The 23,727-nt window shown below is 44.2% G+C and overlaps 1 protein-coding gene across 1 annotated transcript in view; it reads left to right on the forward strand.

Annotated features, from left to right (window-relative positions):
• The first annotated feature begins 1,406 nt into the window (after nucleotides 1-1,406).
• The window catches only part of St8sia6 (ST8 alpha-N-acetyl-neuraminide alpha-2,8-sialyltransferase 6), a 146,103-nt gene continuing 123,782 nt past the window's right edge, over nucleotides 1,407-23,727 (forward strand). The window contains exons 1-2 of the mRNA XM_050144720.1: nucleotides 1,407-1,621; nucleotides 2,124-2,222. Of these exons, the coding sequence (XP_050000677.1) occupies nucleotides 1,521-1,621; nucleotides 2,124-2,222 (200 nt within the window). The 5' untranslated portion in view covers nucleotides 1,407-1,520. The remainder of the gene's footprint in view (nucleotides 1,622-2,123; nucleotides 2,223-23,727) is intronic.

The raw sequence follows: 23,727 nt of genomic DNA on the forward strand, positions 1-23,727 counted from the left end.
GGGTTGCAGGTGTACCCCTACTTTTGTATGGATTTGGCCATCCAGCTCAGGTGCTCAGTGAGCCGTCTCTCCTGCCTCACGTTTCTTCTGAGAAGGCTCTCCTACTGCTCCCATTTTGAGAGAACCACCCTTTGGATCCAACCGCACTGGAGACTGGAGTGTCAACACACAAACTGCCTATCAACCTGTGACAATGAGAAAAGAAATACTTTATACAAATTAATTTCAGCGATTTACTTGAAATAAGAAGGATTCATGAATTTGGTAGCATTCTGAAACAGAAGAGCCCCAGGACCACTTGCCCAGCAGGCAAGCTTTTGGGCGGCAAGCACAAAGGGTCTTAGTAGAGCAGGCACATCTGATTGGTTACATTTATAATTGACTTATTTTCATGGTGTGATGGGTTGGCTGCCTTACTGGTTGATGTATTTTCCCCGTTATTGGCTTGAAAAGCTAATATTAATTATATTTTCAGTTTGGGTTCTGGGTTAGGCAAGAATTCAAAATGCAGAGATTGTCCACATTGGCGGTAGGCAAATCCGTTTTTCTGGAAATTCGTAGGGTGGTAAATATTTCAGATATTGAGAGCTATAGGTTCTCTGTCATCACTATTCAATTCTGCCTTTATAGTGCTACACAATCTCATGGTCATCGATAATACAAAATACTGAACCCGAAGATGTCCAATAAAAAAGCTTTTAGAAAGCAGGCAGGTGTGGATCTGGGCAAAGGTAAGCGGATTTCCTGGTAACTGGTGTCAGCTGTTACCCTGAATCCGCATTTCATCGACAGAAGGTGATTGCCCTCATGCTATGCCAAGGTCTATTCAAACACCACCACGTCCCTGGTAGCTTCCAGGCACGTGGGAGGATCCAGCCTAGCTGCTCCGTTTGCAAACTTTTTGAAGCAGGTTTTTTCTACTCTTTTCTTCAGCCCTCTAGGTCCTAACTGGGGGGCCCCAGCAACGCAGCAGAGTCTCGGTGTAATTGGGCAGGTCGCGTTGGGCTTCCGAAGAGCTATGGGCGCACTCAGGCGAAGGTGAGAGCGCCGAAAAGTTGGAGCCCAATCAGCGCAGAGTTGAGAGCTCGTGCCCCAACCTTCAGGTGACCCCGCGCGGCGGTGGTGGTGGCGGCGGCGGCAGGAGGCAGAAGCAGCAGCGGCTGCAGCGACCAGAGCCCGCAGCGCCTGGGAGCGCCTCCGGGAGGACAGGCGGCGAGCTCGGAGGATCGTCATCGGCTTAGCCGATCGCGAGCTTCGGCGGCCAGTGGCTGGCTTGGAAGAAGTGAACGAGCCGGGGCGCTGCTTCCTCGGCTCAGTGCTCGGCAACCCTGTTGCAGGCTGGGCTCGGGGCAGTCCCCGAGAGTACGGGCCCGCGCCACCGCCTTTGAACGCTGGGGGTGTGCGTGGCAGCGGCCGCGGTGGCGGCGGCGGCGGCCGCAGCGGCCGGAGCGGCGAGTCGATGCCGCCCGCGCTGCGCTTCGCCCAAGCAGCTTTGGCTGCGAGGGCGCCAGTGGCTCAAGATGAGACCAGGCTGCACGCTGCTCGCCTTGGTAGCCAGTCTGATGCTGTTGCTCCTGCTGCGTCCGCTCTGGCGCCCGCCGGACACGCCCGCCCGCTCCAGGTAATTCCCCGGCATCAGCTCTCCCCACCTGCAAGGTCCCGCACACCCACGCCGCGCCGCGCTGGGCTCTGCTTCCCGGGGAGCCCTGGCTCAGATTTGTGTGACTGGCTGCTCGCTCGCAGACTTTTGGCCAAAAGGCTCCTTGAGGGTGGGGTAGGGTTCGGGGGCCTGAAAAAAGACAGTTAGCTGGATGTCATGATGTGAAGTGGAAAGGGATTCGTCCGGGTTGGGAGGGCTTCAGACAGCGTCTCTGTGGGCGAGGGAACTGTGGAGCGGAACCTGCCGTCGTCGAGGTTTCCCGCCAGGCTGTAGGACTCCCCCATTTTGCTCCCTGTTTTCTTGTCTTAAGGTTTTTTTTTTCCTTCCTAACTCCAAGATTGGGGATCCATCCCAGGAGTTCGGGTGCTTTGAGCCATGGTTATGTTTGGAGCACAATGTCCAACCTGCCAGTCAGTGGCTCCCAAGGCGGTGTAATAACTTAGTTTTCTCACTGACTGTGCAGGCTGTCGGTGGAGAAAAGCAGAGAGACCACCCCAGGCACCTCGGTAACGCTGAGGACGCTCAGGAGCCCGGTCACCTCAGTACCTCACACCAGGAACAGGTATCAGGGCTCTTAGGGGCTTAGGGGCGGGGGGAGCAAGGACTGGGCAGGGCTACATCAGTGGGATTCGCTTGAGTGGTCTGCCTGGGACCACACTCCTGAGGTGTGTGTGTGTGTGTGTGTGTGTGTGTGTGTGTGTGAGAGAGAGAGAGAGAGAGAGAGAGAGAGAGAGAGAGAGAGAGAGAGAACTCCATGCACGTCAATCTTTGAAAACCCATCCCTCCGTGTCAGGATTCTTTCAACCAAGACACTAAAAAACAGCCATACTTTAAAAGCTGGGTGCTGAATTCCGCAGATAATGGTGTGTGGGAAACCCCAGAGAAATCACTTGCCTGTCTTCACTGAGAGGTTTGGTTGGTGTGATGTTTTCTGAGCTTTAAAATGCATCTATGTTGAGGTTCAGGCTTGGAGAAATGCAGTTTACCTGTGTGTTGTGAATGTGTTTGTCCAGGGCAAATGAGGACTTAATTTTTTTCCTTATTGTATAAATATATTTTATGTACAGTAATTATTGGATACTTAATTTTTATGGCTATAGAAATAGTACAACTTCATGCAGAAAGGCATAGGGGAAATATATAAAAGAAATGAATATTTCAGATATTTTCAGGTTGGAAGTGGTTTATTCTTTGCTCCTATGGTGTCTACTTCCTACATATAAAAAGTACGTGTGAGATAGTGCTTTGCAATTTGTGCCTCGTTCTTTGCCTCAAAGGATCATAGACCCAGACACGATTTTGCTGCCCCAGCCACCCCCCACCCAATGCTGCTTATTACTATTCACCGGATTAATACTCTGTAGTCGACTTAAAAACTTTCGTCTTTACTCACCTAAAGGCTTCCCTAGTTTCACGTTGTTTTGTTTGCTAGGAGACAGTCTATTCAATCCATCCTTGTATGTAAATCTTAATCTTCACTTCAGACTCGTTTCCTGAGGACAGACATAAAGGTAGATCACTGGGGCAGAGTGAACGTGCATTTGTCGGTCCACATCACGTTTCTTTCCAGTTGCTTCCTAGAAAGTCTGAATCAAATTCTGCGTCCACGAGCAGAACGGGCTGTGCCCTGCTCTGCTTTGCTATTACGGTGGCAATTTTGTATACCTTCCCCTTTTCTCTTTCTGTCGCTTTTCCTCCTCGTCCTCTTGTGTATTCTTGGCTTTTGGGTCCCTTAATCTTCTGATTGCTTGAGTGGGCATGCCTTCCCTCAAGGCTCTGGGCCTGATCCTCAAATAGATCTGGAAGTACCTAAAAGAAACTCTCTGGTGAGGAGGAACTATTACAGCCTGCCGTAGACACTTGACTTGAATCCATAGTCTGTTAGGGGCACAGAAATCCTGGAGTAATGAAACTTGAGAAAAACACTGCTATGGAGCTCGATTTTGGTCAACTTTATTCACGTAGAAGGTGAAACTTTCCCTATGAACTGAGGTGGGGCAGGCCTTCAGTCTGCAAGTCATTCAGCTACTGCTTGTGCCGGGTCTTCCCTTTGAAAAGTTCAAAAGCATGTATGTGCTCCTGCAGTTGTCCGGGCCCTGGTTTTTCCTGAGGCCACGGATGGATTTTTATTTCTTTGGCATCCTTCTCTTCTATTTGGCATACTTCTTGAACTAATATAGGTAATTCATATTTTTATTGAATGTGGTCCATTTTATTAAGATTCTTTCATTTAAGCCAGACTGCTGTGTTTGTAAAATGCCTCTTTGTCCTTTGATCTATTTTATATCTTTCTCATTCATGATTTTTATTATTCATGGAGCGGGGAAGCAACTTTCAATTCACTACTGCTTGGCTATATAGAGAAATTGCTATTTCTTCATTTCTCGGTGGCTGGTCGGTTCTTCCTTATTACTGATGTTAGCAATAATAAGACTAGCCAATATGCCATGAATGCATCTTGTACAGCAGACACTGACCTAAGCATTTTATATTCATTAACTCATCTATGCCTTCAAAATGCTAAAAGAAATGGTGATCCTCCTTTTATAGATTAAGAAATTGAAACATACAGATTAATTTCCTGATGTCATAGAGTTGTGCAGTCAAACCCAGGCCACATAGAGAAAAAAGCCCATCCTCAAACTCACTGCTGTGTGTGTTTTCTAGAGGTGCTAGGCTGGGCAAAGTGGTGTGTGTGTGTGTGTGTGTGTGTGTGTGTGTGTGTGTGCATGCGCGCACGCACATGCGTGCTTATTACAATTTAAGTATCTCATTGTTATGTTGTCTGTTCTCTCTTGAAATACATCCTCGGCATGAAAGGACCAATATTGACACAAGGCACCTCAAGACTACGTTCTTAACACAAAGGAGATGTATTTACCCCACAGAGACAAAGGGCAGGGAACAAGAGTCAAAGACAGGAGATACAGGAAGAGGGAGAAGAAGGGGAAGGGCTATTTGTCCCTCTGGTACAAAACGCTGCCTCTGGATAGAGAGGAGACAGTTATGGCCCTTAGGAAAATGGTGGTTTATAAAGTTGAAAACGAAAACCCCATGCTAGGATGAGGTATTTAATTTGGATGGGATAGGTTAATTAGGGCATCCAAATGGGGGCTTTTGATTGCTGGACTTCAGTATTTTGATAACTGGACCTTGGTAGTCAGCCTCAGGAGAAGTAAGTAGCCACATGAGGGAGTTGACCTTTGTGACTAGCTGTAAAAATGTAACCTAATGGTTTTGAACAAGAGGAAAGAGGGGAAGGGCAAGGCCTTGCAGAGCTGTGTTTGCCATGCTCGCGCTTGCTAGACCCTGTCGCAGTGATTTTTACCATTGCTGGTCACTATAAGATGATATCTAGAGACAGGGCAGGGGCCATAGAGGCTGGAGTTCAGGAGCATGATACGCCTTAACTCCTCTACTTCCAAAGTAATGCCCTTTTTCTGTTTGATGATCCATCACCCAGTCCCTTTTCTACTACTTGGTGTCCTTCTTGCTGTCAGTGACAGTTATATAATAATAGCTTGTGGCCCCTTCTTTCTCTTTTGGCATTCCCCTTGCTGGAGGCTCAGCATCCGGAGAGCCTCCTGATGCTGTCTCTCCAGCATCTGTTGAAGATTTTCTTTCAGCTGTATTTTAGTCTGTCATTGGAACCTTGGCTTCTGTCACTCAGTTCCAGCGAGCTAGCACCATAGCCAAAACTGGGGAAGGTGGCAACCCTCTTCTGTCATTGTTACCTTGAACTTACCCTGGTATTGTCGTAACCGTAGTCCAACCTTTCTCTCATTAGTCCAGAACCCATGCCTGCCCTTTTTGCCCCAATGCAAATTCAGCCTTGATAAAGCATAAGCTTTAATGGTAAGTTATGGGAAGTAGAGGGAGGGGCTGGGAAATGTCTTTCCATGAGGTGAATGAGCGCCACCTGGACAATTCTCTGGAAACTGCGGCAAGATCTGTTGTCTGGCTCCCTTCAGTAAAAACTCCTCAGGTTCTTCTTGTCTCCACAGGATATTTCCAATTGACGTGAAGAAAGCTAGGCTTTAAAGACAGAAGAGAAAATATACTAAAAAATTTCAAAATATAACAATGAATTCTTTCTTCTCATATAAACTTTGTGAAGGTCTGTCCTTGGCTTTTGGGGTCAAACAACGAGCTTCTAGACTTGTTTCTACTTGAACATCTTTGTGCTCTATTTTCTTTATGTTTGAAATTGTTATCCCTCTTTTCCACTTTCTTGAAGTACAGGCTTGAGTTGTTATGTGCTTTTCCCTTTCCCCTTACAAACAAAATATTTACTACTATGAATTTTCCTTTGAATGCAGCTTTAGGCTTACTTCAAAAAATATTTTTACTTATAATATTATGAATTAATTTCATAGCTTCGTGCATGTTAGGTTGAACCACTGAGCTATATTCTAGCCAAAGACTTATTGAGTTTTAATTAATAGTATTCAGACTTTAAATATATAATAATTACATTTATTATATATTGTGCATATTATAAATGCATATGTTCTAGGGACTTGAAAGGTGGCTCAGTGGTTAAGAGCATGTACTGCTTTTGCAGAGGACCAAGTTGGGTTCTCAGCACCCATTTTGGGTGTCCCACAGACACCTCTAACTTCAGCTTCTGGGAGATCTGGTGCTTCTGTGAGCTCCAGCACTTGCAAGCACAGACCCATGTACAGATCCCTGGGCCCCACACCACATAATTAAAACTAGTCAAGCAAATCTTAAATAGATTCTCAGTTGAGGATAAGAGCATTCGTTTGCAATAACATTTAAAACATTTCTGTTATCTCCTAGTTCATTGCAGTATTAATTTAAAATTTTTCTGAAATTTCTCTTGTCTATTTTATTGCTTATTTTTTTATTTATTAAAGATTTCTGTCTCTTCCCCACCGCTGCCTCCCCTTTCCCTCCCCCTTCCTCTCCCCCAATCAAGTCCCCCTCCCTCCTCAGCCCAAAGAGCAATCAGGGTTCTCTACCCTGTGGGAAGTCCAAGGACCACCCTCCTCCATCCAGGTCTAGTAAGGTGAGCATCCAAACTGCCTAGGCTCCCACAAAACCAATAGGTGCAGTAGGATCAAAAACCCATTGCCATTGTTCTTGAGGTCTCAGTAGTCCTCATTGTCAGCTATGTTCAGAGAGACCAGTTTTAACCCAAGCTTTTTCAGACCCAAGCCAGCTGGCCTTGGTGAGTTCCCGATAGAACATCCCCATTGTCTCAGTGTGTGGGTGCACCCCTCGAGGTCCTGAGTTCCTTGCTCGTGCTCTCTCTCCTTATGCTCCTGATTTGGACCTTGAGATTTCAGTCCAGTGCTCCAATGTGGGTCTCTGTCTCTGTCTCCTTTCATCACCTGATAAAGGTTAATATTCAGGAGGATGCCTATATGTTTTTCTTTGGGTTCTCTTTCTTATTTAGCTTCTCTAAGAACCCGAATTATAGGCTCAATGTCCTTTATTTATGGCTAGAAACCAAATATGAGTGAGTACATCCCATGTTCCTCTTTTTTCCTACTCTTTAAGGCCCAGTAGTAAATGTAGAGATGTTTCTTTAATGTACTTGTTTTGTCCTTTTGCCATGTGGGTTATTTATCATCTTTGATTTTGGCATGTACCTTGAGTGTGTTTAGGCCTCTGATTATTTGGCTAACATCCTAGAAGCAGAGGTGCCTCAGTGCAGAGCATCTGAAACGCTGCCGTGATTTACCCGCCAATCTTTCGTAATGGCACTCCTAATTTTAGCACTGTGCAAGAGGGACAGCTGACCCTAACTTTGAAGTAGTTTGGACCTTTCCCTCATTTTTAAAACTTCATCCTTAAGAGGCAAAATTGATGCTTTAATCTGTATTTGTTTCCTCATTGTGCTAGATTTCTAACATTTATATTTTTTCTTTTCTAAATTGACCATTTAACATCAACTCTATTTCCATTGTTATTCTGTTTTTCTTTCTTATTTGTGAGAAGTTGATGTATATCGCACAATAAGATTTATGTTCGATGGATAATGTGACTCCTAGCTTTTATTAAGATGTAATTGTGATTGCTGTTACTTCATTCTGTAAATGTTTTCATTCTTCCTGTTGCTGTGTCCCTCATCTTTACCTTCTCTTCGACACTAAAGTATGTAGCTCTAGTTTTAAATGGCTTCATTTGAGCATACTTAAACTGATCTATTAGAGTTTATTTTAGAATGCAACATAAGACATGGGATTTTTAGTGCTGCTATTATTTACATAAATGCTTTCTTCTTTGAAAATTATTTTCTAATTTAAATCCGCTTATTGTTTAAAAATCTAGAAGCCTCATTTAGATTGCCTTGTAAATGCCTGAATTATGTTATTTTAAATAATGCTTTCCCTTTTTCCTCTTTGTTTTTATTTCTTTCTTGGTCAACTGGCTAAACCTTCCAACACCTTTAGTCACAGGGTGTACCCATCAATCTCCCCGAAACCCAGTACTCAGTTCCCGGATAGCAATTTCACTGCATTTCTTTTTCCCCCCGTTCCCCCCACTTATAGTTGGTTATTGTTTTGGAATTTAAGGCTGTGCGGATGCTCGGCAAGCGCTCTCACCAATTTTTCTTTTAAAACTTTTTTTTTTAAAAAAAGAACCTTTTCTAAAGGTTTGTAGACATTGTTTAATATTTTCTGACTTTTATAGCTCTGAGAGAGCTGGACGACCCTGACAAGAAACCCTACAGGCTGCCTGTTGTGCAAGCACGAGGGTCAGAGTCCGGGCCTCCAGATGGGCATGTGGCTGGCTGCCCCGACTGCAGTTCTCAGAAGGAAGAGCCAGGGAATTCCCAGGTCAAGCTGACTGGACAGTCTAGCTGAATTGGTGAGCTTTGGTCTCAATTGAGAAGCCCTTCTTTAATGAATGAGGAGTAGAGTTCTTGAGGAAGGTTCTGGATTTCAATTTCAGGCCTTCGCTTGCATGTACACACTCCGGTCCCCTACTCACACAGAAACACACCCACCATACAGGCACATGAGCAAACAGACAAAACCCAAACTCACAAGCCAGATGTGGCATCACACCTGTAATCCAGCACTTGGGAAGGGAGACAGGAGGATCCTGTTAAAGTTCAGCCTGGGCTACAAGAGACTGGTTCAAACACCAAAGGCACAACAAAACAAAGCAAGCAAGCAAACAAACAAAAAACCAAAACCCCAAATCTTTCACAGTGATATGTTTACACTGTAGTCTTTTCTTTAGATTGGTGTTGTCTGTCTCCTTAGGCGTCAGGGTTAACTAATTTAAAATTAGGGGGGAAAACCCTTGCAATTCTGTGTGTGATTGCTTCAGGCATTCCCCTGTGTGCTTGAGTTGTGCGGTGCAGTGTGGTGCAGTGCGGTGCGGTGCGGTGCAGTGCGGTGCAGTGTGGTGCAGTGGGTGTGGTATGGTGCTGTGTGGTGCAGTGCGGTGCAGTGTGGTGCGGTGCGGTGCGGTACAGTGCGGTGCAGTGTGGCATGTGGTGCAGTGCGGTGCGGTGCAGTGCGATGCGGTACAGTGCGGTGCGGTGCGGTGCAGTGTGGTGCAGTGTGGTGTGGTATGGTGCAGTGTGGTGCAGTGCGGTGCAGTGCGGTGCGGTGCGGTGTGGTGCAGCTCATCATTTTCGGCCTCCTATATCTGCCATTGGTTTCTGCTCCATGTAGGTCCCTTGACTTCTCCTTCCCATTTCTGCTTTCTTTGCCCTTTGCCGTGCCTCCAGGGATGGGTCTCATACGTGTTCTCAGTGCTACTGAATTATTAATCCATAGCATCAACTCTCACTTTTGTCCCATCTAAATGAGTAAATGGATTACATTTTTTGTTCTTTATTACTTTTTCCTTTGGGTTGTATCATAACCACCATTTTTGTCACAGAAAGCTTGTCTTCTTTTTTCTTAAAATATTATTTGTGTGTGTGTGTGTGTTCATTTGTGTTTGTGTTTGCATATGTGTGTGCAGGTGTGTGTGGGATCCAGATTTTGGTGTGTGATGTCTCCCTCAGTCACTCCCCATCTGAGTTTTTTGAGGCAGGGTCTCTGGCTGAAGCTGGAGTTCACTGATTCAGCTAGGCTAGCTGCCCAGTGAGCGTAGAGTCTTCCCGCCTCTGCTTTCCCACTGTCATTTCAGGCACACACTGCTGTACCCAGCCCAGTGTGTGCTGAAGACCAGGCTCTCACAAGAGTTTACAGGCTGAGCTCCCCCGCATAGCCCTTACTTTTGTGTGTACTTGGATTTATTGAGAACGTGAAACACCGGCTTTCTAAATGTTCCTTCTGTTTCTCACAGGAAATAGTTTTCAAAAGTTTGACTTTCCCAGCAGTTTAAAATCATCTGCCGGTCCCTACAATGTAGTTTTAGGATTTTGTGGTATTTTTTAATAGTTTGTTTGTAGTTGCAACGGTCTGTCCCTACAATGTAGTTTTAGGATTTTGCAGTAACTTTTAATTGTTTGTTTTTAGTTTATGTGTCCCCAAAGGAGGAAGCCTTTCCCTGTCATTCTGTCACCAGGCCAGAGAGATTAGGGCCTCTTGCTCTTAATCAAGAGCCCTCTTCTTATAGCATATACCAATGCAAGTTTGAGCCACAAACCTTTCCAATAGAATTTTAAATTTTAAAAGTGTGAATTTGAAAAATACAATGAAATAATTTGCTAATTATGCGCTTGTAAATTCTAGAGCCCAACACTGCATTTTATAGTCATGTTTTGGCTCTAAGACCTGTCACATGCATGTATTCCTGCATGATCCCAGATGCCTGCTTCTGCCAGGAATGGTGCAGGATAAATATCACTTAAATCCTGATTGGACTCAACTCATCCAGTTCTGTGTGTATCTGACAGCACCCTCACATGCCAGGTATAATAACTGGCGGTTTTCCTCTCTAATTCCTTCCCTGACTTTATTGTTGTATAAATAATGTAATATATAATAACAACATTATAACAGTAATATAATTAATATATAACATAATATGTTATAATTGTGGCATGCTCTCAAGGGGATATAGAAAGAGAGCAAGGAGTGACCATCTACTCTGGTTAGCCCTCAAACAGCACTTTTCCTGCTGCAGGAAGCATATCCCTCCTTGCGTGGGAGAAGTGACCCGACTTTCTGGTTTGGGCAGGAAAGCAAGGCCGACAGTGGGTGGGAATGTATCTCAGCCTCTCTAGCATTTTCCTCTGGACTCGCTCTGTTTCACAGGTGAAATTTCTGCCTCCCGCTGGCACTTCCCTCGTGTGCCTCATCCCCACAGCTCATGAATAGACTAGCGTGTGTTCTCCCCGAAGGAAATGCATCTCCGAAGCAGCTGAGAGTTGGCACCCATCATTGGGGTTGTCATTTTGGGTAGACTTGTGCATCTTCTTGAGAACGGAAACGGTTTGGGGGAAGAGAAAAAAAAATCTACCCTCTATTGTTGTATCCTGAAAATTGTAATAATGTTTGCTTTGACATTTTATTGTATATGTTCAAACTGGCATCATAACTGCAGGCTGTAGAACACTCAAGACAAGCGTGAACTAGAAGGTGGAGGCAGGAGCCTGTACTAAGCATCACCCTGCCCTACCTCACAGACAGATGAAAGCTGCTCAATTTCACTTCCAAGAACAGCAAAGCTTCCTCACTTCTGTGTCTTTGCTTCTTTGCTATGAGAAGCAAAGATACAAATGTGCTCTATTTTTTTAAAATTCAGCATGTTTTAAAGTTTCCTTGTGTCTGGCTTCTGAAATCCTTTAAAAGAAGGCTTGGGGTCTTGCATTGTGCCTCCTTGTCTTCTTGTTCTCCACTCAATTTTACCTTCCTCCCATAAGTATCTCCTGCTTATTCCAGTTTGGATGTGGCTTTCACTGTGTCCTCGAGTCAGACATCTTCTTTCATGTCCGTCCTTAGACCTCTGTGTCTCTATATAAGCTGTCCTGTTTTGCAAAAGCTTCTGATCATGTGTCCCAGGAAGCTGGCCCAGACAGGCTATAGAGCTTGGGCTGCCCTCCCTCCTGGCTTCTCTCTCTGGGTTTGTTCACCCATGGCAGGAGTGCCAGAGGAGCTTTAGGGAGGAATGTTCTGCTGTTTTCTCCTTTGTCAGGTGGGTGGATGTAGAGCGAGAGTTCATGAAGAAATGGGATCTCTGTGACCATCTGTCCATAGAGGCTGTTGGAGTCAAAAGTACGAACTTTATGGAAACTTCGTTATAATTGTCCCTTGGTGTCCAAGGGAAATGCGTTCCTAGAAACCCAGTAAATATCATCATCCAGATGCTCAAGTTGCTTATACAGAATGTAATGTTTGTGCACAGTGTATGCCCGGCTTCTGCATAGCTAAACCACCCCAGCATGACTCGAGAGTGTGCAATGCAATGTAGATGCTGTGTGCAGTTGTTACACTGAGTTGCCTACAGAATATTGACAAGAAAAATCCCTCACATTTAATATAGGCACATCCCTCCTCACCCTTCCATGGTGTGTGTGTGTGTGTGTGTGTGTGTATGTGTGTAAGTACACTTGATGCATTATACACATGGAAGGCAGAAGACAGTCTTGAGTGTAACTCTCCACTTTTCACCTTATTTGAGAGTGTCATTCTTGCTGTTTTTCTACTATACATGTGAGGCTGGCCTGTAAGCTGCAGGGGAATTCTGTCCCTAGCTCTCATCTCCCCAAAGGAGTTCTGGGATTGCAGATGTGCATGCTATGTATCTGGATTTTGTGGGAACTCTAGAGACTCAGACTCAGGTTCTTACTCAGTGTAGCAAGTGTTTTTACTCATCCCCAAGTGAGCCCCCATCCCAGCTCTCCCACAGATAGTTTCTCTTTGTGGTTGGTGGGACTCCTAGGAACCCACAGATAGGCGGGGCCGACTGCACTGACTGACTGTGCTGCTTTCAACACAGGCACTACGATGCTTTCCCACGACTGGAAAACAGTTTGTCATCAGACAGTTCCGTTCACATGAGTGGCAGAGCCGCGGCTATTAAACTTCCCTGTTATTAATCCAAACTGACTCTGTGTTCTGTGGTTGTGTTCCTTAGTTCACTAGCCCATTAATAGTCACTTCCTCGAACTAACAGGGATTGGGATGAGTTTGAAAGACTAAAATCCCTAGTTACCTGTGAGTCATGAAAGAGCTTTCTTGGATGGATAGGAGGTTGAGGGAGATTATTGGCTGACAGCAGAGGTAATGAACAGAGGCCTGGGCACTGACAAAGAATGCGAAGAAAAGAAAGGAAAGAAATGTGTATTAGGTGCAATGATTGTGCTTTGTCGATTTTTAGGTACTGTGGGCATAGGTACCTCATTTGTGGTATTTAGGTACCTCATTTGAAGCAGAAAGAGAACCCCCTGCCAGAGTCCCTGAGGTTTGCGGGAAAAAGGGCAGAGAAGGACTCTTCTTGATGTCTTGTTTTATGGTCTCATCTGTCCTTATGATGGTGAGTTAGCCTTCTGTTGTTGGCAAAATGGCTGAGAAAAACAACATAAAAGAGGAACGACTTCTCAGCTCACGATTCGGAGGGTTCAGTACACAGTCAGCTTGGCTCTACTCTTCCAGGCCTGACATAGAAGCATGGTGGAGATCTGGTGAGGCGTAGCTGTTCAGCTCATGGCAGCCACAAAGAACAGAGTCACAGAGGAAAATCTTGGGAAAATATGGATGTTTCAAAGGTTTGCCCCTTAGTGATCTGCTTCCTCCAGCAGGGTCCACCTTCTACCTGTCCATTTTATGATGCCTTAATCCCCTCATGATCCAGTCATGTCTCAAAAGTCCATGGGCTGACAATCAGGTCCTAGATATAGAAGCCTTTGGGGATAGTTTTGATTCAAACAACCGAGATGGCTGTTCTGAAGTGTGCTAATTGGTACACTCTTAGGATGTTGGCCTGCCAAGACACTTAAGTCTGCCTTTGCTGTACTTTTACATTTCTTAAAAAAACAAAATGTTTTTCACCAAACACCGTGAATGATTTATACAGGCTCCAGATATTCTGTCAGTAATTCTTGGGAACATTCATATCCATGACTATAATTATTTCTGAAGATAATTTTGTAGGGCACAACCTCTTCCTCTGCAGTGGTTGTAAGGTAATTGTGTTATCTTACCTTGCTAGTTAGTTGTTATTGTAAAGTACACCATAATTCTTTAACATATAATTTTTTAAGCTATAAAATTCCATGAAATTGAGGTCAGATCATTAATTTTGCAAATGATTGAAGTCTTTCACTGGTTTCTGGACCCTTAGTTGGGGCACAGGTGACTCCTTCCCATGATAGCTTGTGGAAGATGTAGGATTTTGTATATTCCTTTTTGAGATTATATATACATATATATCATAAATATATATGTATATATAATCTATCTATCTATATTGAGATTATACATTTTTTGGAATACAATACATAATTACCAAACTTGCTGTTACGGTATCTTTTTTAATGTACATTTGTATGTGTGTGTGCATACAGATGTGTGAAGGCATACAGGCATGAACTGCACATGGAGGCCAGAAATTAACATCAGACATCTTCTTCAACTGCTTTCTACCTTAGTTTATGAGATAGGGTGTCTCGCTGAACCGGGAGCTCACTGATTTGACTCGTCTGAATGGCCAGAAGCCAGAGATCCCCTCCCATTTCCAGCTAAGCACTGTGATTAAACACATAAGCTGCTGTGCCTGGCTTTTATGCATAGCTGCCAGAGACTCAGATCCACAAGTCGTGCAACAAGGGCTTTACTGACCAAGCAGTCTCTGCCACCCTGATACTGCCTTTTGTGCTTTTTTATGTTGAGAGAATGAAATATGTTCCTATTTATAAACATAGTCTTACTATTTGCACATTAATCTTATGGACATATTTTTGTGTTTTTGACTTGAGAATTCACTCAATACTCATGATTCTTTGGGGGATGCCAAAGTACTCTACTGCTCATGTTTGAGGAATGCTCTTCATGCGGCAGACAGTGATACTGTGTAGTCCTTTACCAAGTCCACCTCTCTCATCACTGTATCTCTTCTCTGATCTACAACAGCAGCATGCTGGAATTTGTCCTGTTGATTCATCTTCATAATGGACTTAAATCTTTATCATTCAATGATGCAAGACAGAGATGTGATAAGCATTACATGGCAAAATATGGTTGACAAGAAAACCAGGTTTCTAGTTTGCATGTGAATATAATAACTGCATAGTTGCTGGAGAGGCTGAATCAATCCCTGGAAGTTCAGACTCATACCTAGGGGACTGGGGAGACGGTCCTGTGGGTAAAACACTGCCACGTGAGCATGAGGACTGGAGAGCCCCAGAAGCTAGGTAAACTCCAGGCAAAGGTGGCAGCTGCCTGTAATCCATTATTCAGGGGGCAGAAACAGAGGGTCCTTGGGGCAAGCAGGCTAGCTAGACTAGTTAGAACCTGAAGTCAGCGACTTTCAGATTCAGCTAGAGACCACATCTCTATAAACAAAGTGAAGAAGGAAGGAGAAAGGTACTAAAGTCTACTTTAAACCTTTACACACATGCACACACATGTATAAATACACGCACACCTGTACCCACACATGCCCACACACTCAAGAAAACAACTCATCTCTACAATAATTTCTTATGGGGAATATCTCTCTCTCTCTCTCTCTCTCTCTCTCTCTCTCTCTCTCAGAATTTATACGTCACTTTGCCCTTTCTGTTCCATTTCACCACAGTCTCAAATTGATGTCCTCATATATATTATACGTGTGTGTGTATATACAAACTGCTAAGTCTGTTTAGTGCTGATATGTATCTAATTTCAGGGCTGACCACCCTGTATTGGATATCTAATTAGGGTGCTTATCCCTGGGAGAGATTAATTGTCCCTCTCGGCACTCATTAGTTGCTTGTAGTTTTGACTTGGAGTGGGAGCTCATGGAATTTTCTCCCTTTGAGTTCGCATGTTTTCTGTTGTCATTGTTCGGTGTTGTAGGATATTATTTTAAGATGTGTCCTATTTGTTTATGGCATGGAACATTTGTCGAATGATGCAAAGATGTGTTGTATTCTTTTGTGCTGTGTTTGTTTAACTCTGTGAAGCTGTGTTTCTTAGCCCGTCAAAAACACCTGATTGGTCTAATAAAGAGGTGAACGGCCAATAGCAAGGCAGGAGAAAGGTGGAGATGCCAGGCGGAGAGAATAAATAGGAGAAATCTGGGAGAAGATAGAGAAGCAAGAGAAGGAGGACACCAGGGGCCTGCCACCCAGCCACCCGGCTACCCAGCTTCATAGCAAGCTACAGAGTAAGAAGTAAAGAAAAGATATACAGAAATAGAAAAAGGTAAAACCCCAGAGGCAGAAAATAGACAGGATAATTAGTCAAGAAAAGCTGGCTAGAAACAAGCCAAGCTAAGACAGAGCATTCATAAGAAATAATAAGTCTCCATGTGTATTTATTTGGGAGCTAGGTGGTGGATCCCCCTCCCCCCGAAAGAGCCAAAAAGTAAAAGAGTAAAAACAACCAACTACAGTTCAGGTCTTGTTTCAGGAGTCATGTTATTGAACTGTCATGAGTGGAACTTCCCTTCCATTCCTAGGAGGCTCGATCTCACAGCTGATTTCTCTGTCTTCTGGTCCTTACAATCTTTCTATGACTTCTTTGGAAATGTCCCCTGATCCGCTGCTGCAGGAGTTGTGCTGCAGTTGATTTGTTGGAAACTGTGCCTTGCTCCCATGATCTCTGCATTACGACCTGATTTGGTTTAATGTAAACATCTCTGTTTGCTGGGAAGAGAAGCTTCTGTGCTGTGGGGTGAGAGCCACACTTTTTTGAGTCGTGAGAAGTTTCCCCTCTGAGACCCATGACCTTTCTAACCGTGGCTAGCCTTGGCATGCTGGTCCTTGCTGTGGTCCATAGGCATCACAGCTGGATGGGGCCGTTGGTTTCTTACCACCCTTGGCATCTTGCACAGCACCTTCTTGTACTATGGAAACTGAATGGAAGGAAGGAGGCTTTCGGGTTATATCCAGCTCAGATCTTTAGAATCTGATTTTGAAGTTTATAGTGTTTTCAGCAAGAGGGGCTTACCTTCAACCATGGAGAGGCAACAACAATAGTGTACATTGCTTCAGGAGTTTTTTGGTGAAGCCTCACCAACAACAGAGATTTCTCATGCTTAAATCTAGGGGCTTGGTTAGATAGTCTATGGCTCTTGAGAGAGTATTGTCAGCCCAATTGGCATAATTCCATTTAAAGTGTATAATACTTGATTGCAGTATATAACTTTAGGTAACTCTAAAATAATATGATTCCTTGATACTTTATCAAATAGCTTTGTTTTTTCTTGTCCCTCCTTTCTCTGTCTCCTTCTATATTGACTTGATCCCTTCCTACCCAACTAAAGCTTTCCTCCATGGTTTTCCCATCTCCTCTTAAAAAAAAATAACTTTAGAGACTAGCAATCAATTAGTCTGTTAGCCTTACTTGCTTCTGTTGAGTTTTGAACTCTCTGAGAAGCCACATATCACTAGAAACTTTTGGTTGAAATGTAACTTTAGATAAATAATGATGAAGAATGCATCTTCAGAGAAAAATGAGAAAAATGTCTGTGTTACTCTGGTTTATGCTGGGCTACTGGTATAATACTATTTCTAACCAAAATGACATATTTTAAACTAGAAAGTATCCACATAAACTTTTCGATTTTATAGTATATCATTACTGCATGCTCACTGCTCGTACACGTTTTAACCTTAGACTATTTTCTTATGAAAAGTTGAACCCTGAAAATAATCTTGATTTTATAATATTTTAAATATTGTATAAGACTTTCTCCATTTCTTAAATATTTTGCTAATTTTTATTTTAAGTGCATTGTTTTTTATTTTTTTCTGCAAGTGTGTCTATGTGAGAGTGTCAGATCCCCTAGAACTGGAGTTACAGACAGTTGAAAACTGCCATGTGGGTGCTGGGAATTTGTAGTGATGAGGCGAGCCGGCCGCGTCCTGCCGCCCGGCTAGCTTTACCCAAAATAATTACACAGAAACTGTATTCATTTAAAACACTGTCTGGCCCATTATCTCCAGCTTCTTCTTGGCTAACTCTCACATCTTAATTAACCCATTTCTAATAAATCTGTGTATCGCCACATGACTGTGGCTTACTGGCAAGATTCTAGCCTACGTCCGTCTCAGGCTAAAGAGCCATGGCATCTGCCTCATTGCTATCTACCCAGCATCCTGTTCTGTCTACTCCGCCTATCTAATTTTCTGTCCTATCAAAAGGCCAAGGCAGTTTCTTTATTTAACCAATGAAATCAACACAAAACAGAAGACCCTCCTACATCAGGAATTAAACCTGAGTCCTCTGGAAGAGCAGCCAATGCTCTTAACCACCGGGGGCCATCTCTTCAGCCCCGAAAATAAAATAAATACTGTTGAAGACCCCAATGTAATATGAACATCCACTGTTCAGAAATAATTATTGGGGACAATAAAACATTAAAATTTCCATGTACCCTCTCCTAGGGAAACAATTAAAATCAAAATACTTTGCTGGTCAGGGATCATCTGAAATGTGGAACTTTCAGGCAAGATTTATTTATTTATTTATAAATGTGTTTTATTGGGTATGACATAGTCATTCACCTGAAATTAATTAAATGAATTAACACCTTTGGAAGTGAGATTTCCAGATGATGGAGAGAGGACAGTCCTTTTTTAACAACGAATTGTGGAACATTTGGATCACTTCACGCAATGATACAAACATCTATCGGTTTCCTGCTTTTGTACCAGAATAGCAAGGACTTGGTCATTTTTTAAAAAAAAATAGAGACCTCAATTAAGACTGAGAGGGAGAAAGAGACAGACATGCCTACTGGGGTGGCCTGCCCTGGGTGGTGAGGAGAAAACATGGCGGTCAGACATTATTATGGTGAGTAAATGCATGGTGAAGTACAGGAGGAAGAGAGAGGGAGAGGCAGACAGACATGTAGTGATAGGAGTGGCAAGGCTGTGTCCCCGGCACCCTGCCGCCCGCACGGCTAGCTTATGCCCCGAAATAATTACACAGAAACTGTATTCTTTTAAACACTGCCTGGCCCATTAGTTTCAGTTTCTTATTGGCTAGCTCTTACATATCAATCTAACCCATTTCTAATAATCTGTGTAGCACCACGAGCTGGCTTACCAAGAAAGATCTTAACCTGCATCTGTCTGGAGTGGGAGAATCATGGCGACTCTAGACTAAGCTTCTTTTTCCCAGCATTCTGTTCTGTTTACTCCACCCACCTAAGGGTTAGCCTATCAAGGGGCTTAGGCAGTTTCTTTATTAATAAGAAATCACTCCCACATCACAGACAGACAGAGACAGAGACAGAATGGTTCACGTTCCGTGAAGACAGGCAGATCTAAAGAGGTGAGGAGTGGGCTGAGGTAGATTGGCCTACTTGCCACCCGGGGCCATAGTGATGTTTGCGGTCTGGGTAGCTGCCTCGGTCCATGTCTAGGTCTATGGCCCAGTGACAGTCACGGTTTGTGTTGATGTCCGTGGCTCCTGTTACCCCCAAAGGCTGAGAGGATAGGGCTGCACAGAGTTGCCTCCACTCTTCACTGGCTGCAACACTAGGGAGAACTGGTCCTGCCCCTCACTGGTGGCAGCACTCTGGAGAGTGGGTCCTACATTTTGTCTGGGCAGCATAATAGAGCTGACTTTACCCACAGCTAAGCTGGCACTGAGGGCATTAGAGTTGGAGAGCTGGTCCTGCCTCCTCATGTGGCGGCATGGGTGAGGGAAAGATACCCTACCTTTCTTGTCCTTTGCCGCCTCTGGCAAGTGGGTGATTTGATCCTGACCTTCATCTGCCATAAGGTGATGTGGGGGAGGGAGAGATGCTCTTCCCTCATGTCCCCAGACTCTTGTCCCTCCCCCCCCCCCCGCCGCCACCTTTCATCGCCTGTGGCAGGTGGGAGAGCTGGCCCTGAGGTCATGAGAACAGGAAAGCTGTCCCTGCCCCTCCCCACTCTCCAGGACAACACAGTAGAGCTGGCCCTGGTGATATAGGCATGGTATAGAGTGAGTAGGCCAGGAAGGTATGGGAACAGGGGAACCAGGCACCCCCCCCCCCCCTTGCTTAGGATGAACTACCTGGAGGCAATGCTGGAGAGTTCACCCTGATGGTGAGAACAAGGAAGAGCTGGCGGGCTGACCAAACTTGTAACCATGCAGGCCTAGAACCAGGGCTGAGTTGGCCTCTCCCAATCCACCCCATCTAGGATCTGCTGGAGCACATGAAGGGCCGGCCATTCTTGTCAATCCAAAGTCGCAGTATATCCTGTGACACAGGGAAACAGCAGGATATCCAAGAGGAGTCCTAGTGGGGGCTGGGCATAAATAGAGGCTTTGAACCAGACCAATGAATGACTCTTGCAGCGAGCACTTGCAAGATGTAAGGACTAAGGGTTGACTGTGTGACTCACTCTGTCACACTGTACCTTTCACGGTGTGATTTTTCTTTTTCTGTTCTCTTAAATTTTATTTTATTTTATTCCGCAGGGGAGATTGCAAGGGCAGAGGGTAGATACGAAAGCAAGAGGAGATGAATGGGATTGGGAGGCATGATGTGAAAGCCACAAAGAATAAATAAAAAGTTTTTTAAAAGACTTAAAAACGCTTAAAGACTTTCAGAATTTCAAAAATAGCCGCATTGTAAGTTGTGCAACTACAATTCCAGTTCCCAAAGTGCTTCACCCATCCCCTCCCCATGTTTGTTTATTAAAGAAGCATAAAATAAGAAGGGGGAAAAACAGCATTTAGCATCACCCATTAACTACTAACCCAACTTAATTGTTGTCTGATACATTTCCATTTTAAGTCATAAGGAAATTAGGCCCCTTTTTTAAAAAGAGAGAGAACAGATACCTCACAGGCTGGGAAGTCCAAGGACTTCCTGCTGTGTTATTCATGGTGGAGAGAAAAGGGCAAGTGTGGGTGTGGAGCAGGGAGATGGGGGGGAATGAGTGGGATGTGTGGGGAGGATGAGTGGGAGGCGGGGGCTGCTTTTGTCACTTCCCCTCTCATTATGACTTACCTACTCCCTTGACACTGACAGTGACCTCTCCACGAGGACTCTGCCCCAGCTGGGTATCATCCCAACACCTTTGCATTGAGGATTTTGAGGATCGTGTTTCCAACACATGAATTTTGGGGAAACATCCAAACCAAAGCAATGATTTTTGTCTTTTACTTCATATTATATATATAAAAATATTTCAAGTTGAGAAGCGGCTCAGTAGGTAGAGCATTTTCTGTTGTGCGGGAGGGCCTCAGCTCAGATACCCAGAACCCACATAAAGATGGATGCTTGGTAGTCCAGCCCTCCTGTGCTGAGACAGGAAGGCAGACAGAAGTCTTGGACCCCCTGGGCCAGCCAGCCTGGCATGCACAGCATCAAACAACAAAGAGGAGATGGAAGGCAAGGACTGATACCCAAGGCTGTCCTCTGATTGCTACACATGAATGCTGTGGCATATGTGTCTGCAGTCACACGCACGGACACGCATACACACACAAGGTTTAAAGAAGTACATACAACATAGACTTAGGCAAAATAAAATGATACTGGATTGGCTAGAACTTTTAGACACAACACTAAAAGTATAGAAAGGTTGATGGTTTTCAGTTCACCAAAATTAAATGCTCCATGACTCAACATATAGCAACAAAAAAAGCCATAGATTGGTAGAAAATCCTTGTAAGTTGTTTATTTGTTAACTGACATGTATCCAAAATATATAAAAAGCTCTTAAAATTCAATTACATGAGCATAACAACTCAGTTTAAAAATGGGCAGATGTGGCACACACCTATAAATCCCACCATTAGGGAGATGGAGACATGAAGACAGGGTCAACTTGAGCTATTGAGTTCTAAAAAAAAAAAAATCATCATCCTAACACTTATGAAGCCCTGGGTTTTAGCCCCAACATTGAAAAACAGGACAGAAAGTTTGAATAATATTTTACCAAAGAACACACACATATACACACAGTCTAATATGTTGATGTAAAAATGTTTAATATCACTAGTCACAAGGGGAATGCAAATCAAAGCTCCAGTGAGGTACTAGTTTCAAGAATGGTATTTAGCATCACACTATGAGGCCGGGCAATTCCTTCCCTAGCTGAGATGCTGGGCCTGGACCTCAGGAAGGAAGCGATTTGGTAGGATCACAGAAAGGAACACATCATATCTCGAGCAGAAAGGGCAGGCCTGGAGGTGGAGGGAGGATGACAGTCCAGTTCTGGATCCACAATGAGATTAGTCTTGGCCCAGTAGCTTCATGTCGTCTTCAGGAGTCCATGGGGGCCCTGAGACCTTGAGGCAAGGTTTTATATTTGAGGAATTATTACGAAAGTGACTAAAAATCAATACTCTTATGTGGAATGTATTCTTATGTCTTATTATTTGAAAACCATGGGCGTTTTCTGCAGATTCTATAGTAATCCCCTCTTCAAATGCCCACAGTGTACTGGAACCACAGCTAGAACCCCATTTAAGAGCATTGACTCAGTTCTGGGTAGGATTAAGTCCATGTTACATGGATGAAGATGTCTATCTATACCTGTATCCTTTACACTTTGAAGGAAGCAGCCATTGTATTTCTGCTCCCTTTGAATGCCAATGGACTCTTGCCCTTGGGAGAATGAGCCAGCACATGGGTACATCTCTGTTTCCCATGCCAATCCACCTGCATCAACTCACTGAGGAGTTAGGGGAGGAAAGGGTTTATTTGGCTTACATTGCAGGCATGACAGACATGGGTTGAGCATGAGGCTTAGTGGTTGCTCACCTGAAATCAGACATCAGGCAGGCCCCCGTGCAGCGAATTTGGCTAAGGTTGGAAGTATCTTCAAAATGTTAAACCTGTCATGAGATTCACTCTCAGATGTCTGTAGAAGATACGTAAAAACCACATGCCAATGCTTGAAAGACTTACTGTGAGCACACAGAGAAATATTTATAACAATCAAATAATGGAAGCAGTGCACATTGGTGAATAGATAACCAAAATGTGGCACATCATGGCATTTTAGCAGTAGTGAGGAGGAACAGGAAACTGAGTCACTCTGCAATGGTCCAGACAGATAGACTTTAGACACCTCGTGCTAAGGGAAAGGATCCTCACATGGAGTACCATTCAAAATAAGAAGCAGATCAGCCCTTGCTTGAGGCTCAAGGGCAGAGCTGGGATTGAGTGTAGATGAATTTAAGGGACCTATTTGGGAAGATGTGACTATTATAAAACCAGCTTCTGCTGATACTTCCACTGTAAAGTCACTAAATATTGTCAATCATGCGATTATATTCAGTGTGCACATGAACCTTTACAAAAAAATATAACCACATCTACATAAGGATACCTGTGAGCATACAAGCATCATGTTATTTTACGTGCCTGTGCGGCTGGGTTTAAACAACAACTACTACATATAAACAAATATTGTGATGTTGAGCTATGCAGAAGACTTAAGTATTTTTAAAGAGGTCTAAATGAAAGTCAGTGTATCCACAAGTACTATACACAGGCATCCTGAAGTGGGACAGAGGCAATAGATACATTTTCCCCTGTCTTAGGGTTTCTGTTGCTGTGATGAAACATCGTGGTCAAAAAGCAAGAGGAGGAGGACGGGGTTTCTTTGGCTCACACTTCCACATTGCAGTCCCTCACTGAAGGAAGCCAGGACAGGAACTCAAACAGGGCAGGATCCCGGAGGCAGGAGCTGATGCAGAGGTCTTGGAGGGGTGCTGCTTAATGGCTTGCTCTCCATGGCTTGCTCAGCCTGCTTCCTTATAGAACCCAGGACCACCAGCTCAGGGATGGCCTCAGCCACAATGGGCTTGGCTCTCCTCCATTAACCACTAATTAAGAAGATGCCCCACAGGCTTGTCTACAGCCCTGTCTTATGGAGGTGTCTTCTCCATGGAGGGTCCCTCATCTCAGATGACTGACTGTAGTTTGTGTCAAGTTTACATAATCTATCCAGAACATCCCCCATTCCAGTTTCTTACATTTCCTCCCACAATTCTAGGCCATTTGTGTCAGGACTAAGTTGCTGTTCA

The sequence above is a fragment of the Alexandromys fortis genome, unplaced genomic scaffold (assembly GCF_014885135.2).
Source record: "Alexandromys fortis isolate MF-2015 unplaced genomic scaffold, M_Fortis_MF-2015_v1.1 scaffold_52, whole genome shotgun sequence".
NCBI classification, from domain to species: domain Eukaryota; kingdom Metazoa; phylum Chordata; class Mammalia; order Rodentia; family Cricetidae; genus Alexandromys; species Alexandromys fortis.